This window comes from Lycium ferocissimum, chromosome 12 (assembly GCF_029784015.1).
Source record: "Lycium ferocissimum isolate CSIRO_LF1 chromosome 12, AGI_CSIRO_Lferr_CH_V1, whole genome shotgun sequence".
In the NCBI taxonomy this organism is placed as follows: Eukaryota; Viridiplantae; Streptophyta; class Magnoliopsida; order Solanales; family Solanaceae; genus Lycium; species Lycium ferocissimum.
In genome coordinates, this window is record NC_081353.1 from 33,851,937 (window position 1) to 33,873,076 (window position 21,140).

The window sequence follows — 21,140 nt, forward strand, 5'->3', positions numbered from 1 at the left end:
GGTTTTCTTGTTAAACTATGCATGTTACAAGCCACCAACCCATAGGAAATGTTCTTATAAAGTTGGTGAATCATTCTTGCTCAAGAATATGCGCTTATCGCAAGAATCCATCGAATTCATGCGTAACATTTACCTTAAATCCGGCTTAGGGGATGAAACTTATGGACCACCATTCATATTTGAAGATGATAATAATAATAATACTAACAACATGCCTACACTAAAAAGTGCAAATCAAGAAGCTCAAGAAGGGGTATTTTCATCTATCGACGACCTTCTAGCTAAAACCCTAATCGACCCTCAATCGATCGACATTGTCATTGTTACATGTGGGAGCTTTTCGCCTTCCCCTTCGCTCTCTTCACTCATTGTGAACCGTTATAAGCTTAGATCGGACGTGAAAACGTATAATTTGAGTGGAATGGGATGCAGTTCTGGGGTTCTTTCCATTGATTTTGCAGCTAAGGTTTTGCGTGGGAGTAGAAAAGTCCAAAATGCACTTGTTGTGATCACAGAGAGCATAACTCTGAATTGGTACAATGGTGAAAACCGTTCGATGCTCGTGACTAATTGTATATTTCGTGTTGGCTGTGCTGCTGCTATTGTTAGCAATGATCCTAAACTTTTGGAAGGTGCAAAAATGGAACTTGTTCATTCACTTAGAACTAACCATGGTGCCGATGATAGCGCGTATAAAGCTGCATTTCAGGAGGAAGATGATAAAGGTATTTATGTTGTAGATATTCACATTTAATGTTTTAGTTAAGTACGTTATATGCGTTACCTAAGAAATGAATCTATATATATGACGTGCAAGATATATATAACCTTTTATCTATTTCTAGGGCCATGCATTGTTGGATAGGTTTAATAAGTTATTCCTATTATTATGGAATGAGGTTCAAACCATATTTACATAATCAGGTCGCTTTTAGAGTAATGTAATTATATATCGGTCTCTATGATAAGACTAATTGATCAATTAATATGTGCGACAATAAAATTTTTGAAACTTTTATTCTTAAATATGTTACTATATTATTTAGGTGGTTATAAAAACTTCTCATTATATAACAGGAGGTGTAAGTTAACTATTTCAAAAATATATAAGTATAAATCATTATTCTTAAGACAGCTAAAAAGGAATATATATGTAACACAAAAACTAGAACGAAGGGACTATGTGATAAGTCTTATCTAAAATAATTTTGCAATTACCTTTTGAGACTTATAATACCCCAATATATACATTTTCCATTTGACATAATGAATTAATATAGTCTTAGGGCCCGTTTGGCCATAAATATCAAAAACTTTTTCAATTTTTTTGAAATTTTTGAAGTTGGAGTTGGAGTTGGCCATAGTTTTTGAAATTGTAGTTTTTGGTGAAATGTAGTGTAAAAAAGTGAAAAAAGTAAAATTTTTTTTAAAAACATGTTTTTCTTGTTTTTAGTATTCAAGAATACAACTCCGAAAAAAAGTGAATAATTTTTATAGCCAAACGCTAAAAGTAAAAAAAAGTAAAAAAAATTTACAAAAAAAAAGTGAATAATTTTTATGACCAAACGCTCACTTATTGTTTTACTAAATTACTAGTACCAAACAATATCTTCCTCTTACAGGTATTACTGGTGTTTCACTTACCAAGGATCTGATAAGAGTGGCAGGGCTGAACCTACGTCAACACATCAAAATACTCGCACCACGTGTCCTTGCAATAACCCAACTCACAAATTACGCTTACTCAATAGTCATGTCTACAATATTATCCCAACGCAAATTCAAGCCAGTGGTTCCTGATTTTACAACAGCATTCGAACACTTATGTATTCACACAGGTAAGGGTGTCAAAGTGGGTGCCGGGGTGGATAGTGTTAAATTTGTTTAAATTTAATTTGTCTAAATTTTTTGGGTTGAAATAGTTTATGCTGAAACGGTCATAATCCAAACCGTTCAATTTTTATTAAGTTTTAGTTTCATGGTTTGCTTTTTTATAGTTTGTTTAAGTATCTAATAATACTTTATCTTTTTATTATGATTATATATAACATATCAAACAAAAGAAAATTTTAATAATAATTAAACAAGATTTCTCATTGGTCAATTTGTGCAAAATTTATCAGCCCAGTTTTTAGATGGATTAGATTGACCTTAGTTAAAATGAGTTGAATTAATAAATGAAGGGGTATTTTTCATAATAGCACTATTTATGCCCCAAATAACAAATTATGGCATTGAATTTTCAAAACTATGGTTTTTAAATATATCATACATACATACACACACACACACAAACGGTCCTACATACATAAAGTCATACATACATGCATGCATGCGTACATAAAAAAAAAAAAACATACGTACATACATATGTATTATAAAAGAATTTTTTTCTAATAATTTAAAACTATTGCTAAAATGGATAATTAGTGGGTTTAAGTCATTATATCACGTAATTTTTCCATAAAGGGGTATATGGGGAAAAAAGTTAACGAGTTGAGCGAGTTTTATTTTGAGAAACCGTTGAATGAAATAAGAGCCGTCAAATGCATATTTAATACATATATAAAATGTACCTTTTTGACACATAATAATATATATTTTTTGTATATTTAACTAGCAAATATAATTATTTTTATTCGACCGATCAAATGTGTAACTTGCTCTTATATTTTTATGGGCTAATTTTACTACTCTTGCACAGGTGGCAAGGCAGTAATAGAGCAAGTTGGTCGAGTTTTAAAATTGAACGATGAAGTGACAGAGCCAGCAAGAATGACTTTGAACAGATTTGGTAACACGTCTAGTAGCTTAGTGTTTTATGAGTTGGCTTATTTTGAAGCAAAAAAAAGAGTGAAAAAAGGGGACAGGATGTGGATGATTGCGTTTGGGAGTTTGGTGTGGAAGTGGATTCAAGATTCAACTCAAGATTCTGATAACCCTTGGAATGAATGCATAGATAATTATCCATTGAAGGCCTGGTGAATTTAATACTTTGGCCAATTAAGAAAATTGTGGTGCAGAAAAAGGCAAAGGAATAGCAAAAAGAATTTTCTTGGGGCACCATATATATGTGCATGCAAGTATATTGATCATTTGAAGATACTGAAGCGCTCATTTGTTTCCCAAAAGAAAAAGGGAAATAAAATAGATATAATAAATTCTCATTATTGTTTCTTTAATTTTCTCAATATTTATATATCAATTTTTACTGATTGGTGTTAGTAGGACATGTTTAATTTTTATTACACCAATATAATGTAAATCTTCTAGTACTATTAGTTGGTCATTTGAAAACTAAGGTGTAACTGGCGCGCGGTAGTGTGTGCGGTGTCATTTGAAGAAGTAAGTAATTGAATAAATCACTATAATGACAAACAGTGTTGTTTTTACTGCTTGTTTTTTATATTTATACCCATTATTTTCATTTTTCTTATTATCTCTATGTACACGTGTGTGTGACACGTGTGTGTGTATCTTTGTGTGTGTGTGTGTATAAAAGAATTGACTAAGCAGTATATCCCGTGATGCCACTTGGGGAATACAATGATATACACGCCCCTAGTAACATTTAATTGTATATGGATTTAAGCTATATAGTATATATTAACAACATGAAAAGGAATAGTGTTATACTATCAGCGCAATTTTGATAGCTATGACAATTTGTAAATTTATTTTTCAGGTTATCGTATCATTTTGGCTTCGAAGAGTTAAATGTACTTTAGATCAACTTAATGAGTGTATAAATATTATATACACAATAAACTTAACTCATAGTTATAATAACTATAAGTTAATGAGTTAAGTAAATAATTTGCTACAACCAGCCACGATAAAAGAAATGTTTTCTTACATCTCATCAGACCTCAAGTATATTAATTAATTCTTTAAGAAAATACCATTTGTTCATTTTATGTGACATTATTTTTTTTATTAATATATTCTAAAAAAATTATATCTGGCTATTAGTACCATTACTTAATTGAGAATTAGTCATAATGATAGAAAATAAACCAAAACAAATCTCAACCCTTAAAATTCACAATGACAAATATCAGTAATCTAAGCCTGCATTGACATCTATTGGAGCAAGTCTTAATGGAGCAGAGCCCCTCCCTCGTGAATGAATGAGATTTCCTTTTTGAAAATGGGTTTTTGATCATTTATTATTCAAATCAAATGCGAATACATCGGTAATGAGAGACAACAAAGAGAAAAATGGTAACTCTTTAACAAGAGTTTTACAATCAAAGACTAAAGCAACAAAATAAGAGTAATTCACCAAAATTCCTTCCGGAGCTTGCTTCACGAGTAGAGCAGATATTCTTCATATATCATCCATATGATAAAGGAGGATAATTTCAACTAAATATAGATATTCTTCATTTATCATCCGTATGATAAAGTAGGATAATTTCAACTAAGTACATAAATATATTACGTTCTGTTCTCGAATGATAGAGTAGTTGTCACTCTATTTTTGCAAAAATAATTGTATGTTCTATTTTCTTATCAGTTCGTTTTAAAAGGAATGCATTTTTGTTTTATTTGAAAAAAAATTAATTTTAAATTTCTCGTTTAGCTGTTAATGGCACGCTTTTGTAGTAACAAAAATGTCATGGCCGGTCAAGTTTTTGAAAAAAATGTTCTTTCTTAAATTTCGTCTTGAATCAAATATAATCATTTCAATCGAAACGGACGTTTATAGCACTTAATGTGGTCGAGAATTCAATCTTGGACCTATGACATTTCCACAATTTGGAGGCATTTGCACTTTGATCCCTATTTTGTGTTGGTCCTTAATTTTTACAACGATTTTTGTATTGGACATAAGTTTATATTTTCGGATCATGATATTTCAAAAGTTATGTCTCTTGTCCTTAAAAACTTCTGTGTAATTACGCATCAGTTTGATTTTTAACGGACAGAAATTAAAGACCATCCTATTTGAATGGCACAATTAAAGACCAGCCCATTTGAAGAGCAAACCGTGCAATCACAACCACTATGTGGGCATTTCGATCCACTTGGTATGGATAAGAGATCTTCAAAGATCATTTCAGAAGCCCAATAGTCGAACTGAACCATGAGGTCCAAAACCAAAAGAAGAAGAGTTAACTTACGTAGCCGTTCATCTAACCTCTCAAATTAAAAATAGCTGGAGAATTATGTAAAATATGTATAATTCATGTATAATATGTGTAATATAAGTATATAATCAATGTATAATCTATGTATATCGGCTAAGAAAATTAAACAGCAAATTCTGCCGGCTATTGCCATAAAACTTCCAACAAAAAAGAATTAATTAGGGAGAAAATCACTTTTATGAATACTATTTAAAATAATGTAAAGTAATTAAATCATAGCCATAATTTAAGAACAAAATATAGATCCGATTTTCCTCCTTCTCCTCCCTCTTCTCTCTACTTCTTTGGTGCTACTTCTCCTCTGTACTTAAATTCAAACTATTTTTGAAACTGTGTTTTGAAGTTCAATTTTTAGTACCTTGAAAGTTGTTTTTTTCAATTTTAACTTCAAAAGACTATCCTGAAGTTCAGCTTTAATATCATTAACGAGTGTTAGAGGTCTCTAATTGTGTGTTTGTGTGTGTAGAGTTAAATCCATAAGAGTTTAAAAAATACATAAAGACTTAAGAATATTACTTTAGTTTCACTCCATGCCAACATGACAACAAATAGTTCAATAGCTATATCTTGCAAAAGATCATCATATTTTCTTGGCTCGATGCACATTCCCAGGAAAAGATGCCTCCTCCTTTTGTGAGTTACCATTTATCTTGTCCTAATTGATTTTTTAATTATGAAGAAAGAAATTTTTTTAATTATGAAGAAATAAATTGAAGAAAAAAAAATATAAAGGAATAAAGAATAAAATAATATATAATCTATGGTTATTTGATGTCTCAAGTGCGCTAACCCAAAAGAGTATTTTTTATAATTATCACAAAAATAATTTATTGCGGCTTATGGCTATATTATTTTTTGTCTTCGTGTACTGTTATATCAAGTATCATTTTAGTCAATTCAATTCGATCCACAATAAGTGTTTGCTTTATGACATCAAGAAGATATTATTTTCTTTTTAAATTTATCATCCTCTGAGATACGATTTATAATTTTCTAGTAAGTCTAAGGAAAGTTAAATGATCATCTAGATATAACCGGTAATTTAGTTAAATAATCCCGTGACTAATTCTATTAGATGATTTTCTTAACGAAATCTTAAGTAACGACAGTTATAGTAGATCGGAACTCAGAAGTACCCCTCGTTTCCTTTGACTTGTCATGTTTGCAGGGGCGGACCCACATTGTATCAAGTGGGATCAATTGAACCCACTTCGTCCGGAAATTATACTGTATGTATATTGGAAATTTGACTGAAAACAAAATTTTCCAATATTAATCTTATGTTGAACCCACTTGAACGAAGCCACAGATCTGGCGAGATGGTAAGGAGGTTCAAAAGGCATCTTAAGATCGAGAGTTTGACCCCGCCTATCTACGTTTTTATGCATTTTGTTGATTATTTGTGGTTTGCACGTGAGGGTCCTTCCTTTCTAATTTATACCATGTACTAAATCTCTTCTCTTTCTATTTACTACTTTGTAAATGTATGTATTCTACTATCTTTCTTTACTCTCCTTTAATAAGATTTATGCTAAAGTCCATTTTACTTTTTTTTAAAAAGGTAAAACTTGGGGTGATTTTATTTCTTTCTTTCATAGGTTTGGTTCTTTTTAGTTTAGTTTATGTTGGAATTGTATAGTTTGGTTAGATTGAAATTTCCAATTTAGTTTATTAGCTATTTTTTTAATTTTTGTGCATCTATCAATTATCAGTTTAGTTAAAAAATATGCATGTGTCATTTATGAAACTATTTACCTTTTTCTTATTTTTGTGAATTACAGCTTTTCCATTTATAAACAAGATATATTTTAGATAGTTGAGTTCTTGGAGTTTAAGAAAATTTTATATTTGTTATGAAGTTTTTTCTAAAGTTTAAAAGGTTGTTTATTTTTTTTGAGGTAAAAATTATTAAATTAAATCGACAAAATACAATTCTTTACATTAAAGTAAATAGAGTTTTAACTTCTTCTTTTTTTGCCGGTTTTTAATTTTTGCCCTTTATACAATTCTTTACATTAAAGTAAATAGAGTTTTACCTTCTTCTTTTTTTGCCGTTTTTAAGGAAAGACATCTTTGTCAAGTTATGAAAATAAGAAGAAAGGAAGTGTTGCACGTAAATTTTATTTGTCCTGCTCAACATCAACTCATATTGATGTCTTCGATTGAACCCACTTGTACAAAATTCTGGGTCCGCCACTGCATGTTTGTCTTTTATACGGCCCTTAAGGGAATATTCTATATTAATTAAAAAGATAAATTTCCCTTATCTATTTATTTTATCTTACTTTGTTACTACTCTTGCTTTCACCACATTAATCTCTCTCAACATTCATTAGAATAAGCATAAAAAGTGAAAAAATAATTTATTATATCTTGGTTGTTGTCTTGTTCGGGTGTAGTGGTCCCCCTTCATCATGAGGGCATACTTTCTCACCACCTAATGATGATCAAATCACGATTATGGGGTTGCTCCGTTCTAATTCCATATGCACAATAGAATGTTTGCATTCTAATTTTTTCAAAGTAACAACGGTGAAGGCAGAGACGAATCCAGAATTTCAAAATGATGGGTTCACCATTACTTTCAGGATTTGCAGAGCTTGTGCCTCATCTAAGTATATTTCTTTTGCCTTTGGGTAACAAGAAATAAAATAAAAGTAATTAGAAATAATATAAAAAGGAATATTTTTGCCTTTTGGGTAATTAGAACTAAAGAAGAAAAAAGATTTAGAAATAATATAAAAGGAAAGTCAAAGGCAGTGACTAATACAACCAATATTCTATGCAGTAACAACACTTGGTTTAAGAAAAACAAAGATCTACTAATTCATAACAAAAACTGCTAAACCTACAAAACTTTGCTTGAAATGTTTTCTTCTTTTAATCAATATTTTTTCATCAATTGACTCTTTTACAATCTGAGCGAATCTCCCCGTTGGTGCCGGTTAATGGGCTAATGTTTCCCATGTTAATCATTGACTGAACGAAGCTCTGAAAGAAGGTATTTTGGTTACTACTAAATGTGTTCACAATTGAGGCAGTTGTTGCAGCAGCTGTTGAGAATAACTCTTGATCTGATTGCAGAAGCCCTTGATTGTTCTGCAAGTTTGCAAAATAATTATTGTCGAAACTATCCGACGTTGCCGGGTCAAGATTAGCCAAGGCTGTGGCACTTCCATTTTGAGGACATATCTGCCTTAGGTTGGCCAAGTAAGTTGTATTTAGGGTGGGGTCTGGATTTCCTGTGCCATTGAAATTGTAAATGCGGGCACTGAATACGCGACATTGGGCACGTCCAAATGTGTGTGCACCTAACGTTTAGAGAAACAAAGATTTGATAACTTAGTTGATAAAAATTGTTTGACTCTCCAAATAGTAATAAGGATATGTAAAATAGGGCGGAGGAAATTATAACTAATTACCGGATAAGGCAACTAGCTCGGTAACATTAAGTCCAACAGCGGAAAACTTTGATGTAATGTTGCTTAAGCCCTCCAAAGGAGACGGAATAGAAGTATTAGCTCCTGCTTGATTTGCTGTTCTGCTGTCTCTTCTCCCTAATAAAACATTCCATGAAGGACCACCTGCCTGCACTCCATTGAGATGATAAAAGAAATGATTCACAAATAAGTTTAATGTTTATCTTCTGAAACATTTGTTGAAGAAAAAAAAAAAAACACTACTTTTAAGGCTGAAACTTTTTTTTTTTTTAAAAACTAGTTATTCAAATTTTTATACCAAAGAAACAGAGGATTCTGCGGCAAGAGCAAGAATGTCAGCACAGGAGACAACACCAGGGCAAGAACTTTCAACAGCAGTTTTAATGTTGTCAACAACATCGAAACCTCTTGTGGAATTTGCATTAGGAGCTGCATCTTTCTCACTTACTATATTTGTTGTAGCGTTATTATCCAACAAAAGTGAAGCATCACATCCCTATCAATTAAGAAATATAAGTCACTTAAGATTAGCTAATTAAGAAGTACCAACTGTGTAAGAAAGTAACATGAAAGAGTTCATGCGTGAATTTACATTGACAAAGCAATCATGGAAATGAAGACGAATGAGGCTGGCCCCAATGCGCGCATCAGACTGTAAAGCTTGTTGAATTACATTTTGGACAATAGTTGAAACATTTGGACATGTACTTGAGTAAAAATTTGCACTCAACTGCGCATTTGATTGATAGAAACTAAATGTTGACAGCAAAATGCATATAACTGCTAAAGAAGAAGTAGGACCAGGAACCATTTTTGTTTAGTAGAAGAAGTGAAGCTAGCTAGCTAGACAATTTCTTTTACTTGTGCCTCATGAATAGCTAGAGATCTAGGCAATATATACAAAAAAAAGTGCCTCACTTTCCTGATTTATTCTTAAAATTTCAAACATCATAGTCAAACAAAATAACTTGCTTTGTTTGTAAGTGTGTCTGGTGATATGAGGAAACTTCTGTTACTAACCTACTACAGCAAGGTTTTGTGGAAAATTTCTTAGGCAAATGGGTAAAGAAATAGCCATATGAGACTTGTTCAATGTTTGAGTGAAAATATAAAATCCAGTTGTTTCTTGATTAATTAAATCTCGTGAAACAAGTAGTCGACGATTTTTATAATTCATATTAATCTTGAAAAGTTTGACTTGCTACTCGCTTCTTTCATCAAAGAACCTTCTCACTGTAAGAATAATGGAGGCAAGTTGTGACTGATTGTGAAAGCTTAATAAAGATCATTAAAAGCTGATTTAACATTTTAACATCTTCGATAATAAAATTTTCAAAAGATTCTTCATAATTTAGCGAAATATCAGAATGTGGGCAGCTAAGTTCCTCAACCCTTTCGTAATTCTGCACTTTACGGTTCTTTAACAATTTTACTTTGTTTTCTATTTTGAATTTAGCTTTTATATACTGATGGTGTCAGAGATTTTTTATGCTATTAAATTATTCAAAAGTTAATGACAAACAACTATTCATAAAAAATAAAATAAAATAAGTTGCCTGAAAAATAAAGGTTGACAGCCTACTATAATAGGTTAAACAACGTCAATAGTTATTACCAAAAAAACATCAATAGTGAAAATCAGATAATAATAGCTCACGGATACATAGTTGGCGATTAAATTCGAATGGCGTACCTTGTGAATTTTGCATTATACAAATCTCACATCAGACTGAGAATCAAAAGTTAGGAGTCATATAAAACGGAATTAGGAATTCAACTATTTAGACACATTTGGATTAAAAGCTCAAGCGAATAAAATCGTGAATCCCTAAATATTCAAACCAGAATGAACACTACCTTTGTCAGTGGACATGTGCCCTGACAATTTAATAGTTTCTTCTGTTTGTTATGCCTCACTCAATTTTCTCTATACTGTCTGATAAAATATAGCCTTCTTCTTGGGTTACAAGTAGATATTTTGCAAGCCTTATATACACTGTTTGTTGTCCATGCGGATATTTTATAAGTAGAAACCAGCTTCCATGAACAGCTTAGAAAAGTATATAAGCCATGTTTTCAACCAAAGAAACAAAATTTAAATAACAGCAATTGCGACTTCTAATTTTGTAGAACGTCAGCTGTTTTACAACATTAGTAAGTGAAGGGTGCATATATTCGCAACTGTAATTCATTATATATACCAACATACCAACATTCTTGATAGTCTAATTAATTTGAAAAATCAATTGTTTTCCTCCCCGACCCTTGAAATGGTTATCCCTATAATTAATTTGAAATTCCAACTTTGAGAATTCTACCAACTCTTATTTCCTTGGTAGTATTTGCATTACTGTAACTAGTAATGTCCATGATCTAATGATTAACGACTATGAAATAACTAAGGTAGTCAAAAATTATTTACACAAATATATATCGTAACTAACTATTAACTGGGAATTCCTTTAAATGAGAAAGTCAATGCCGTTTTGGTCGACATGAGTATTTTCGTCTAGTACTATATTGTAACGTGTGAATCTGAAAAAATGAATCTTTAGGCATATATTGTTTGGTTGGCCTGGTGACGATGCTCATTGTCAGTGAAAAATCCAAAAACGTTCAATCAAATGAAATAGTACATAATAAATTTTTAAATCTAGAGGAATACAAAAAGAAAATTAATTAGGTAGCACCTCCTCTAGATATAGAGCCCGGTTGGATTGGCTTATAAGTTGCTGAAAACAGCTGACAAGTTGTTTTCAATTTTTTTGAGTGTTTGTTTGGTCAGCTTATAAGTCATTTTGTACTTAAAATAAGCTCAAAACAATAATTAGGTCCGTTTAGCTTAACTTATCTAAAACAGCTTATAAGCTTAAAATAGCTTATAAGCCAAAAAAAAAAAAAAAATGAGGCTACCCCAATTTTTTTTTTTTTTTTCTTAACTTATAAGCTGTTTTCAATTTATAAACTGCTTTTTTTAAGCCCTTCCAAACCGGCTCATAAGAATTTGGTGAGAGTAGTTGGAGCAGAACTATAAACTTTGACTATCGATAGTCCTAATAGCCACAATAATTACCTAATCAAAGCAAATGGATTATCATTGGAAAGTCTCTAATCTGTCCCCGCATGTATAGCATAATTTACGCCAAAAGATACAATAGATTATTAGTGGCAGAAGGGAGGGCATTTATTATTTGTCAAACAACAATTATTGGCAAGCTTGCTGGTCCATTTGGCTTTATCTCGTGTATCAATGATTAATTATTAAGATGATAGCAATGTTAGACTTTTATTAATTTACTAGCAGACTGCACGAGGTTCAACATGATTAATTTGGTTACTCTATTTAGTTAGTCTTTATGATTTATATATTTTGCAAAGGATACCGTTATTCTCCTTAGTGAGTCTCTATATTTTTTTTTCTTTTCGTCTTATTTTTCCCCTTAATTTCTCAATTATTGTTAAAATTTATCTTATTTTGATTATGTCCGCCTCTTTTTATATTTAGTAAGTTGACAATTCAAATATCCTACATGTTAAGTTTATAATCACAAGATTCAAAGGATATTTTATTATATTATACACATTTTTAATTTAGAACCACAAGATTTAAAAGTCTATTTTTATTTCTTGAACTTCATATCTAGTCAAACGTAGACACTTAAATTAAGACAGAGGGAGTATATGTCAAATGAAGGAAATGAAAGGACAATTGAGACACTGCGGACACGTGGGGACTTAAAAAGTAAACACACAAGAGATAGTATTAATGTTAAACTTCTGAAATGTAAACATGTTAGTCCCGGCTTAGAGTACGATTTCAGTTGCTTTTTGTACAACTTATTGTTGTTGTGTTCGTCCACTTGGGTGTTTGTTGTTAAAAAAAAAATTGTCTTATTTTGATTATGTCCACCTTTTTTTATATTTAGTAAGTTGACAATTCAAATATCCTACATGTCCAGTTTATAATCACAAGATTCAAAGGATATTTTATTATATTATATACATTTTTAATTTAGAACCACAAGATTTGAAAGTTTATCTTTATTTCTTCAACTTTATGACTAATCAAACGTAGACACTTAAATTGAGACAGAGGGAGTGAGTATATGGCAAATGAAGGAAATGAAAGGACAATTAAGACACTGCAGACTCGTGGGGACTTAAAAAGTAAACACACAAGAGGTAGAATTAATGTTCAACTTCTGAAATGTACACATGTTAGTCCCTGCTTAGAGTACAATTTCAGTTACTTTTGTACAACTTATTGTTGTTGTGTTCGTCCACCTTGGGCGTTTATATATAAGAAGAAGAAAAATATAGAATGGAAAAATAGAGATATATTTTTAATAATGTGGCCAAGTAATATGGGTCGAAGGGAGTGTTTCATTTATTAATTCTTAAAGAATGTGAAAAGTCAAGTATAGTAATGTGACCAAGTAATATGAAACGGAGGAGTACTTCATTTATTAATTCTTAAATAACGTGAAAAGTCAAAAGTGAACAAGTAAAAATGCACGGAGGAGATAAATATATATTGGAGAATTAAAATTGAAGTGCATATATGTATACATGAGAAGAGAATAAATATTAAGTAAGAATGTGAAAAGTCAAAAGTGAATAAGTAAAAGTGCACGGAGGAAATAAATATGTGTTGGAAAATTAAAATTGAAGTGCATACGTGTATACATGAGAAGAGAATAAATATTCAGTACTATGACATATATTCATGTGAGATTTATTAATTCTTAAAGAACGTGAAAAATCAAAAGTGAACAAGTAAAAGTGCACGGAGGAAATAAATTTGTGTAGGAGAATTAAAATTGAACTGCATACGTCTATACATGAGAAGAGAATAAATATTCAAATAAGAACGTGAAAAGTCAAAAGTGAACAAGTAAAAGTGCACGGAGGAAATAAATGTGTCGGAGAATTAAAATTGAAGTGCATACGTCTATACATAAGAAGAGAACAAATATTAAGTATTATGCCATATGTCCACGTGGGATAAAAAAATAGTTGGGTAAAGTGTACAAGTTATATAGCTTATGGTACAAGCATTCATTGTGTGTACAATTTGTAAAGCTTTTGGTACAAGTATTTGATGTTGTGTTCGCCCTCATTAGAGGCTTATATATAATAGAAATGTGTGGCCCAATAATGCAAAACCCATAACTAATATTTAATAAAGAATAAATCTCGTCCGTTAGATCGATTACTTGATGGACATACCGTATTAAGTCAGAACTCCTATAAATTGGTCCTCCCTCCACGGTTACCACAAAAATTCTCTATCTCTTTTCCATTGCTGACTCTTGTGGTAACATAAGGCTAGGGTAAGGAGGTAGAAATCAATTTCAAATTAACGCTTCCGCTCTTCTCTGCGATAATATCTTCCGCACCAGGTATGTTTCCTTAACGTCATCTTGTAAGATTATCATGTTCAAGATCCTGGTATGTATTAAATTAATCTTACATGTGGCATCAGAGCCTGGATATTTGAACCGATAATCTTCGTCAAAGAAAAGATTGTAGGGTATTACTGAATTGCTTTCGAAATTACCGTCGTAATGATGTAACACTCGCTTGGTTTAGCAATATAGGGCCAACATCATGGTATAAACCGGCCGGCAGCATTACGTTTTGTTTTGAAAACCTTGATTTTGATCTTTAATCATCGGAATGTGTCCATAAATTAAAAAAAAACTAATGGCATATAATGAAAGGCGTAATTGTGCCTCCGGCGGTTAATGTCAAACCTGCCTTTTAATTATTGAAACTGGTATTGACATCAGAATAAAAGGTAGAGTATCTACCATTAAGCTATCAATTCTTTATTCCTTTTGGGCCATCAAGTAATTTAATTTTCGGACCATTTAGAATATTTTGAGCCATTAAGTAGATAAGGCTTACTGTTGAAATTTTTGGGACCTGAATTTGGGCACAATTTTTAAGCTGAACCACAGTCCCATATCATGTGCCAATTGCATTTAATTTCAACGTAATGCAATACATCTTGATTCTAATATGCTGCAATCGTGAAAAGTGTTATTTATATATTTGTTAAAAAAAAAAAAAAGATTAATGTATGTGCTTACAGTTAAATAGTTTGTTAGTTACCAAAGTGGCCAAATTAGAATGTTCAATATTTACACATACATTATCTCCATGATTACTTTATGCATGTATTATGTTTATATAGTTTGTTAGTCACCAAAGTGGCCGAACTAGATTGTTTATGAATTGTACATGCATAAAGTTATTTATTATTTATATTATGTACGTGATTATGGTTTTATAGTTTGTTAGTCACCAAAGTGGCCAAACTAGAATGTTTAAAATGTACGTACATAAGTTACGTATTTATTTTATGCATGTATTAATGTCTATATAGTTTGTTAGTCACCAAAGTGGCCAAACTAATATGTTTGTGAAAGACGTGCATATATAAATATTGTCGTTTGTCCATTAAACTAATGAAATGCCTATAATAGAAAATAGATGCATAAATTGACATTCACCATTGCTAGAACTTAAGGATTAACCCAAAGGTGAATCAATTATTCTATGAATAGTAAAATATAATGAGGTAAATTAATGTTATTAGTCAAATATATATTGTATATCCAAAGATGTCGTATATGTTGGATTAAAAATATTTAATTGCCTATTAAAGATTAAATGGCATTTAAATTATGATAGTGTGTCGCAGTATCTACCCAAAGGAGAATTATGATATACTTTTATTGTTTGTTGAATCCATATTATTGTATCTCTATTTTGCATCTATTCCTCTTCATTCGCTTGCTTCATCTGTTATTGTGTTCAACGGATTGAACTTCTTGAGTGACATGAGCAAGTCCAGTTCCACTTAGGTGTGATGGATCTTGACTTGGCTCTGCTGAAAGAAAACACCTGCTGCTATTAATGATACGAGCAGTGAGGATGAGAAGTCTTTCCATAAATGTCACGACCCTAATTACCGATCGTGCGGGCACCTACCTTATTATCACTAGTAGGCGAACCCTTACCTGTTAACCCATTAATCATTAGCCAATTTCAACTTCTTTAATCATTTATTAACAGTCAATAGATAAGTGAATGAATGAATAAATAAAACAAGTCAAAAATTAATAGATAATATGCGGAAGTCTTAACTATTACAACCCGAAGATCTGAAAGTCATTGTACAAGGACTCTAACTAACAATGTCTAAAGATTGAAGTATATCTCAAATATAATAACACTTAATGTCTGGAACAAAAGTAAACATCTGGAAAGAGAGATCTTCAGGTGGCATGGCATGGGTAGAAGCTCACCCTCGGATCTGATCGAGCAAACTAGCTTCAAGCTAGAGAGATGTAACGGATGAAATCTCTGGAACACAATCTGCACTCAAAGTGGGTGCAGCAAGGTAGTATCAGTACAAACACTATGTACCGATAAGCATCACAGGCCGACTAAGATTAGTTCATGCATATAAGTATAAAATCAACAAGATAAACAGATAGGCACTTAATACTCAAATTCAAGTCACAAAATATCCCATAACAGAGTCACAGCCTAAGATGAAGCTTCTAAACCACAAGTCTGTCTAGTCTCAATATTCTCACCTGGTAAGCGCAAGCCCAAGTTCCTTCCCTATGTAGAGTCACTAATCCACAATTTAACTCAGTCAATGATCATATCAATACCACAACAGCCGTTTCAGCCAACACACCAGAATTAGAACCAAACGAGCCATATAATAATGCAGAATAAACTATAACGATATGCAATGCAAAATATGATGATATGCAATGCAATGCCCTGGCCAAATACACACTGTACACACATGCTACTGATGTCATAGCTCAGTAGTCATGACCTGCAGGGGACCCATTGTGTCCATGTACCCTCGTTCCGGATCCACTCCTCGGACCCGAGTCATAAATCCTCCGCCTCGGAAAGAACCTCAGACGCGACCATATCAATATACCTCTCATCTCCGGAGCGGACCTCGGACCACGAGCCCATAATTCAGGTCACATTTGTGCCTTTTCATATATATATACCACTCGTTTCTGAAACGAACCTCGGACCACTAGCTCACAACTAGCCTCAAATAGCATCACCGATTCAACAAGAAGATTATATTAACTTCTTCACTAATTACACATCACAATGTATATCTCAATGTATTTCAGTTCATTAGTATGTATGGACTATGAATAATTAACAATATCAATGTCAACACAAGGCATCATGCCACTAGTCTTCCAAACCATTTCCATCGTGTATGAGCGTATGAATGCATAAATGAGTGAAAACGTGGTAAATCAATGCAAACCAATAAAGCAACAGTGAAGGTACAAGTCACAAAGCCACAAGTCATATCAAGACTTGGATCAACTCAGCCATGAAATGAGTCATACAAACCGTCTCAACCAACATAATAGTCTATGTCCCTCTTTACTTCCATATGTAGCAAGTACGCCTCATAACTAAGTCTTGTATCACCAAGAAGCTGCACTCTTCTATATATTATCATCAACAGTAAATCATACATCAAGTGTTCATCTACGTACTATCATAAATATATAAACCACAATTCAGGTCTAAACTTAGTATCCTTCCTTCTCCAATAATATGTGTCACAATAAGAGAGAACTGAGTGCAACACGGCAATTTAGGCAATAAGTCTAATCACAATAACAGGGCAACAAGCCACCATCAATAATAATCAACTTAGTAGAAATTCATCCCGAATCAACACAGTATGAATACAACTACACCTCATATTTCAATACATAACGTAATGGCGACGAGCCCACAAAATCAGAAGTCATACCAACCTAGCTAATCTCCAACCAAAACACCATGTCCGAAAAAATAATCATGCTTTCTCCCGTCAATTCTGCACAATACATACATTTCGCTAATCAAAGTCTAACTAACGTAAGCCATAACCTACCTGGAATGCAGAACAGGAGCCACGAACTACTCCGCACGAGCCTTCTATTTTCGAAGTGCCTCATAACGATCAAGGTCTAATAATATGATGCTAAGTAAGCAACAAACCATGTATTTAAACAAGAACAACAATTTGGAGAAGAAGACCCACTTACTTCTACCCTCTTCAATGGATGAAACCATTCTTTAATGGTGAATTTGTCGTAACTTCTATCTCTTCAATCATTAACCTTCAATCCATGGGTTTCTAATCAATTTACCCTTTCAAACAGATTTTAGGACAAAATTTTCATTTTTATTAGAACCCTAAGTCTCAACATGCAATTTCAACCATAAGAAATCAAATTCCCTTCCTAGAAAGTGATAATCTATACTCCTAGATGATTAATTAACAACAAAATCAACAATCCACCAATTATTTAAGGGTTTAATAATTCTAGGGTTCTAGAATTTTCACCCACCATTGATGGACTTTAAAACAATCATGGAACTTGAAGAAAAAAAAAAGGAAAATGAACAAATAAAGATGGGGACTTACCCTCCAAGATGCTTTCACCAAAGAATGGAATGAATTTTGCCTCTTTCTCTCTTGAAAACTAACTTTGGGGTCTTAGGAATAATGGTTCGGAGCTAAAATATAAAAATAGGGAATTCTTCCCCCGTCGATCGCTATAATGGTCACCATGGCTGCTCACAGCCCCTCTTTGGTCGGCTGGCCACGGCATTTGAATTTGCACTAAAGGGGCATAACTCCCTCATACGGAGGCCAAACGCGACGATTCTTTTTCCTATAGCTTCTTAATTTTGATATGGATCTAATGGAAAAAGTTTGGAAGATCAATATGGAGCCGTTTCTATCCACAGACCTCCAGCGAAAACATCGAATACTAGCGCGACAAAACCCGAACCCATCTGAAACTCTTTGGAACCTCCCCAAAAGTTGTGGAAAAGTTAAAAATCATCATATTAACATGTTGGAACTTCTAAAACATTGACACGGGGTCATCCTAACCCGGCATTGACCGTGGTCAACTCTAACTCGTCAACTTAACTAGTTTCTCCATCAATGACTCAATTTATACTCGAACCTTGCCGAAACCAACCCAATGACTTCATTAGTTCATAAATCATACTAACGGGACTTGGAGAAGGGTCAACAAGGTTAAATGGGTCAAAAAACTATAACGACTAAATGAGTCGTTACAATAAAGCATGGGAACGCTCTAACAAATTGAGCCTTATGTTTATGCGAATGACTATTGCTAACAACATTAAGAGTACTATTCTATAGATAGAAAGTTCCAGGGAATACCTGAAGTTTGTGGAAGTACGTTTTGGTTCTGTTGATAAGTCTCTCACTGGTACACTAATAGCTGAACTCACGACCATGAAGTTTGATGGGTCGCGTAGTATGTAAAATCGTATCATCTAGATCACTAATATTGCAACAAGACTTCAGACCTTGGGCATAAAGGCAGATAACACCTTCTTGATTCAGTTTATTCTGAATTTATTGCCACTTGAGTATGGACAATTTGAAATTAACTACTTTTAAGATTGAGTAGAATGTTAGTGAATTGTAAAGCATGCTTATTCAGGAGTAATCAAGACTTAAGAAACAAAGAATTCATTCCATTAACCTCATCGGTCAAGGAGATGGTAAAGGACTTAAATGAAGGCCAACAAGTTCAAGAAGAAAGCACCTACTAATGTTTCACAAGATGCTAAGAAGGAACAAAAGACAGATGTGTGTCCTTTCTTGTGATAAGGAAGGACACTATCAGAAAGATTGCCTGCACGTAAAATTTGACTCGTAAAGAAAGGTACTTTTAGTGTTTTTGTATGTTTCGAATCAAATTTAGTAGATGTTCCTAATAATACTTGGTGGCTCGATTCTGGTGCAGCTACTCATGTATCCACTATGTTGCAGTGATTCATTTTGATCCAAACCACAAATCCAAATAAGAATTTCTTGTTCATGAAGAATCGTATAAAGATTCCAACTGAAGGCATAAGGACTTATCGTTTGATCTTGGAGACTTGACATCACCTTTATCTATTACGGACTCCTTATATTCCTTCAATTTTAGGAATTAGATTTCTCTTTTTTAAGACTTGATGTTTTGGATTTGATTTTTAGTTTTGACATGGATGTTTCAACTTATATAAGAATACTATTCTTTATAACTTTGGTGTTCTTATTGATGGTTTATTTAAACTGAAACTCGCCAATGTTTTTCTGAATCCTTTCTTACTCTTCATCAAAATGTTGGAATTAAACATAGTTCACTAGATAAAAATTCTGCTTACTTGTGGCACAGAGTTTTGGATCATATATCCAAAGAAAGATTAGTAAAGAATGAGATTCTCTCGAATCTGGATTTTACTGATCTTGATATGTTTGGATTTTATCAAGGGAAAGCAAACCAAGCATAGTAAGAAAGGCGCCACAAGAAGCATCCAGCTTTTTGAAATTATACACACCGATATTTGTGGACCATTTGATGTTCCATCTTTTTGTGGAGAAAATATTTTATCACTTTTATCAATAATTTTTCATGTTATGGATATATTTATTTGCTGAAAGAAAATCTCTAGCAACGAGCGCTCTCAAAGTGTACGTCAATGAGGTTGAAAGGCAACTTGATAAAAAGGTGAAAGTCATTAGTTCAGATAGAGGTGGTGAATTTTATGGGAAATATAATGAATTAGGAAAGTATCCAGGTCCATTTGCAAAGTTTCTCGAGAAATATGTCATATGTGCACAGTATACTATGCCAGAAACACCTCAACAAAATGGGGTTGCAGAAAGCCATAATCGAACAGTTATGGATATGGTTAGGAGCATGTCAAGTAATTCCTCATTACCCAAATCTTTGTGGATGTACGCTTTTAGTACCGCTGTGTATTTATTAAATAGGATTCCTAGTAAGGCAATTTCAAAGACTCATTTTGAACTGTGGAGGGAAAGGAAACCTAGTTTAAGGCACCTGCATGTTTAGTGTTGCCTAGCAGAGGCTAGAATTTATAATCCGCATGACTAGAAAATAGATTCTCGAACAATAAGTGGTTACTTTATTGGTTACCCAGAGAAATCTAAAGGGTATAGGTTTTACAGTCCAAACCATAGCTCAAAAGTTGTTGAAACTGATAATGCAAGATTCATTGAAAATGGTGAGGTTAGTGGGAGTGTCGAACGACAAAGTGTGGAAATAATAATGTTCCATTTCCCATGAATGTGCCTACTTCCACATCATTTGAATGAAACACTCCAGGAAGGAACTAACTCATGAATATCTGACACAAATTAACCACAAAGAATGTCATTAATAAAATCGGCTATTCAAGATGATTACGTGGTTTATTTATAAGAGTCAGATTTTAACATTGGACTTATAAAGATCCGATTTATTTTTCACAAGCCATAGAAAGTACTGAGTCTGATACATGAATTGATCCCATTAAAGAAGATTTAAAATCCATGGATACAACAAAGTCTGGGATCTCGTTAAATTGCCAGAAAATTCTAAAAGAATCGATTGTAGATGGGTCATTAAGACCAAATGTGATTAAATTGGCAATATTGAATTATGTAGAG

At 32.7% G+C, this 21,140-nt stretch overlaps 2 protein-coding genes across 2 annotated transcripts; one reads left to right on the forward strand and one right to left on the reverse strand.

Moving 5' to 3' along the window:
- Positions 1 to 4: 4 nt before the first annotated feature.
- LOC132039228 (3-ketoacyl-CoA synthase 17-like) lies at positions 5 to 3,392 on the forward strand (the record flags this gene model as incomplete). The annotated part of the gene is made up of 3 exons (XM_059429762.1): positions 5 to 725; positions 1,623 to 1,838; positions 2,705 to 3,392. Coding segments are annotated over 3 exons (1,218 nt in total), but the record flags the coding sequence as incomplete, so codon positions are not given.
- Positions 3,393 to 7,864: 4,472 nt separating this feature from the next.
- Positions 7,865 to 9,668, reverse strand: LOC132040630 (peroxidase 15-like). Its single transcript, XM_059431283.1, has 4 exons — positions 9,186 to 9,668; positions 8,892 to 9,089; positions 8,576 to 8,741; positions 7,865 to 8,464 (listed from the first exon to the last, which is right to left on the reverse strand). The coding sequence occupies exons 1-4, from the start codon at positions 9,402 to 9,404 to the stop codon at positions 8,052 to 8,054; spliced, it is 996 nt and encodes a 331-aa protein (XP_059287266.1). The 5' UTR covers positions 9,405 to 9,668; the 3' UTR covers positions 7,865 to 8,051.
- Positions 9,669 to 21,140: the final 11,472 nt, after the last annotated feature.

What these genes read in the sequence shown, in the direction of transcription:
- LOC132040630 (XM_059431283.1), bottom strand. Translation starts at nt 9,404, where the DNA reads ATGGTTCCTGGTCCTACTTCTTCTTTAGCAGTTATATGCATTTTGCTG. An exon ending in TCCATGATTGCTTTGTCAAT is followed by an intron (nt 9,090 to 9,185) that starts GTAAATTCACGC and finishes CTTAATTGATAG; the next exon opens with GGATGTGATGCTTCACTTTT. An exon ending in CAGAATCCTCTGTTTCTTTG is followed by an intron (nt 8,742 to 8,891) that starts GTATAAAAATTT and finishes AATGGAGTGCAG; the next exon opens with GCAGGTGGTCCTTCATGGAA.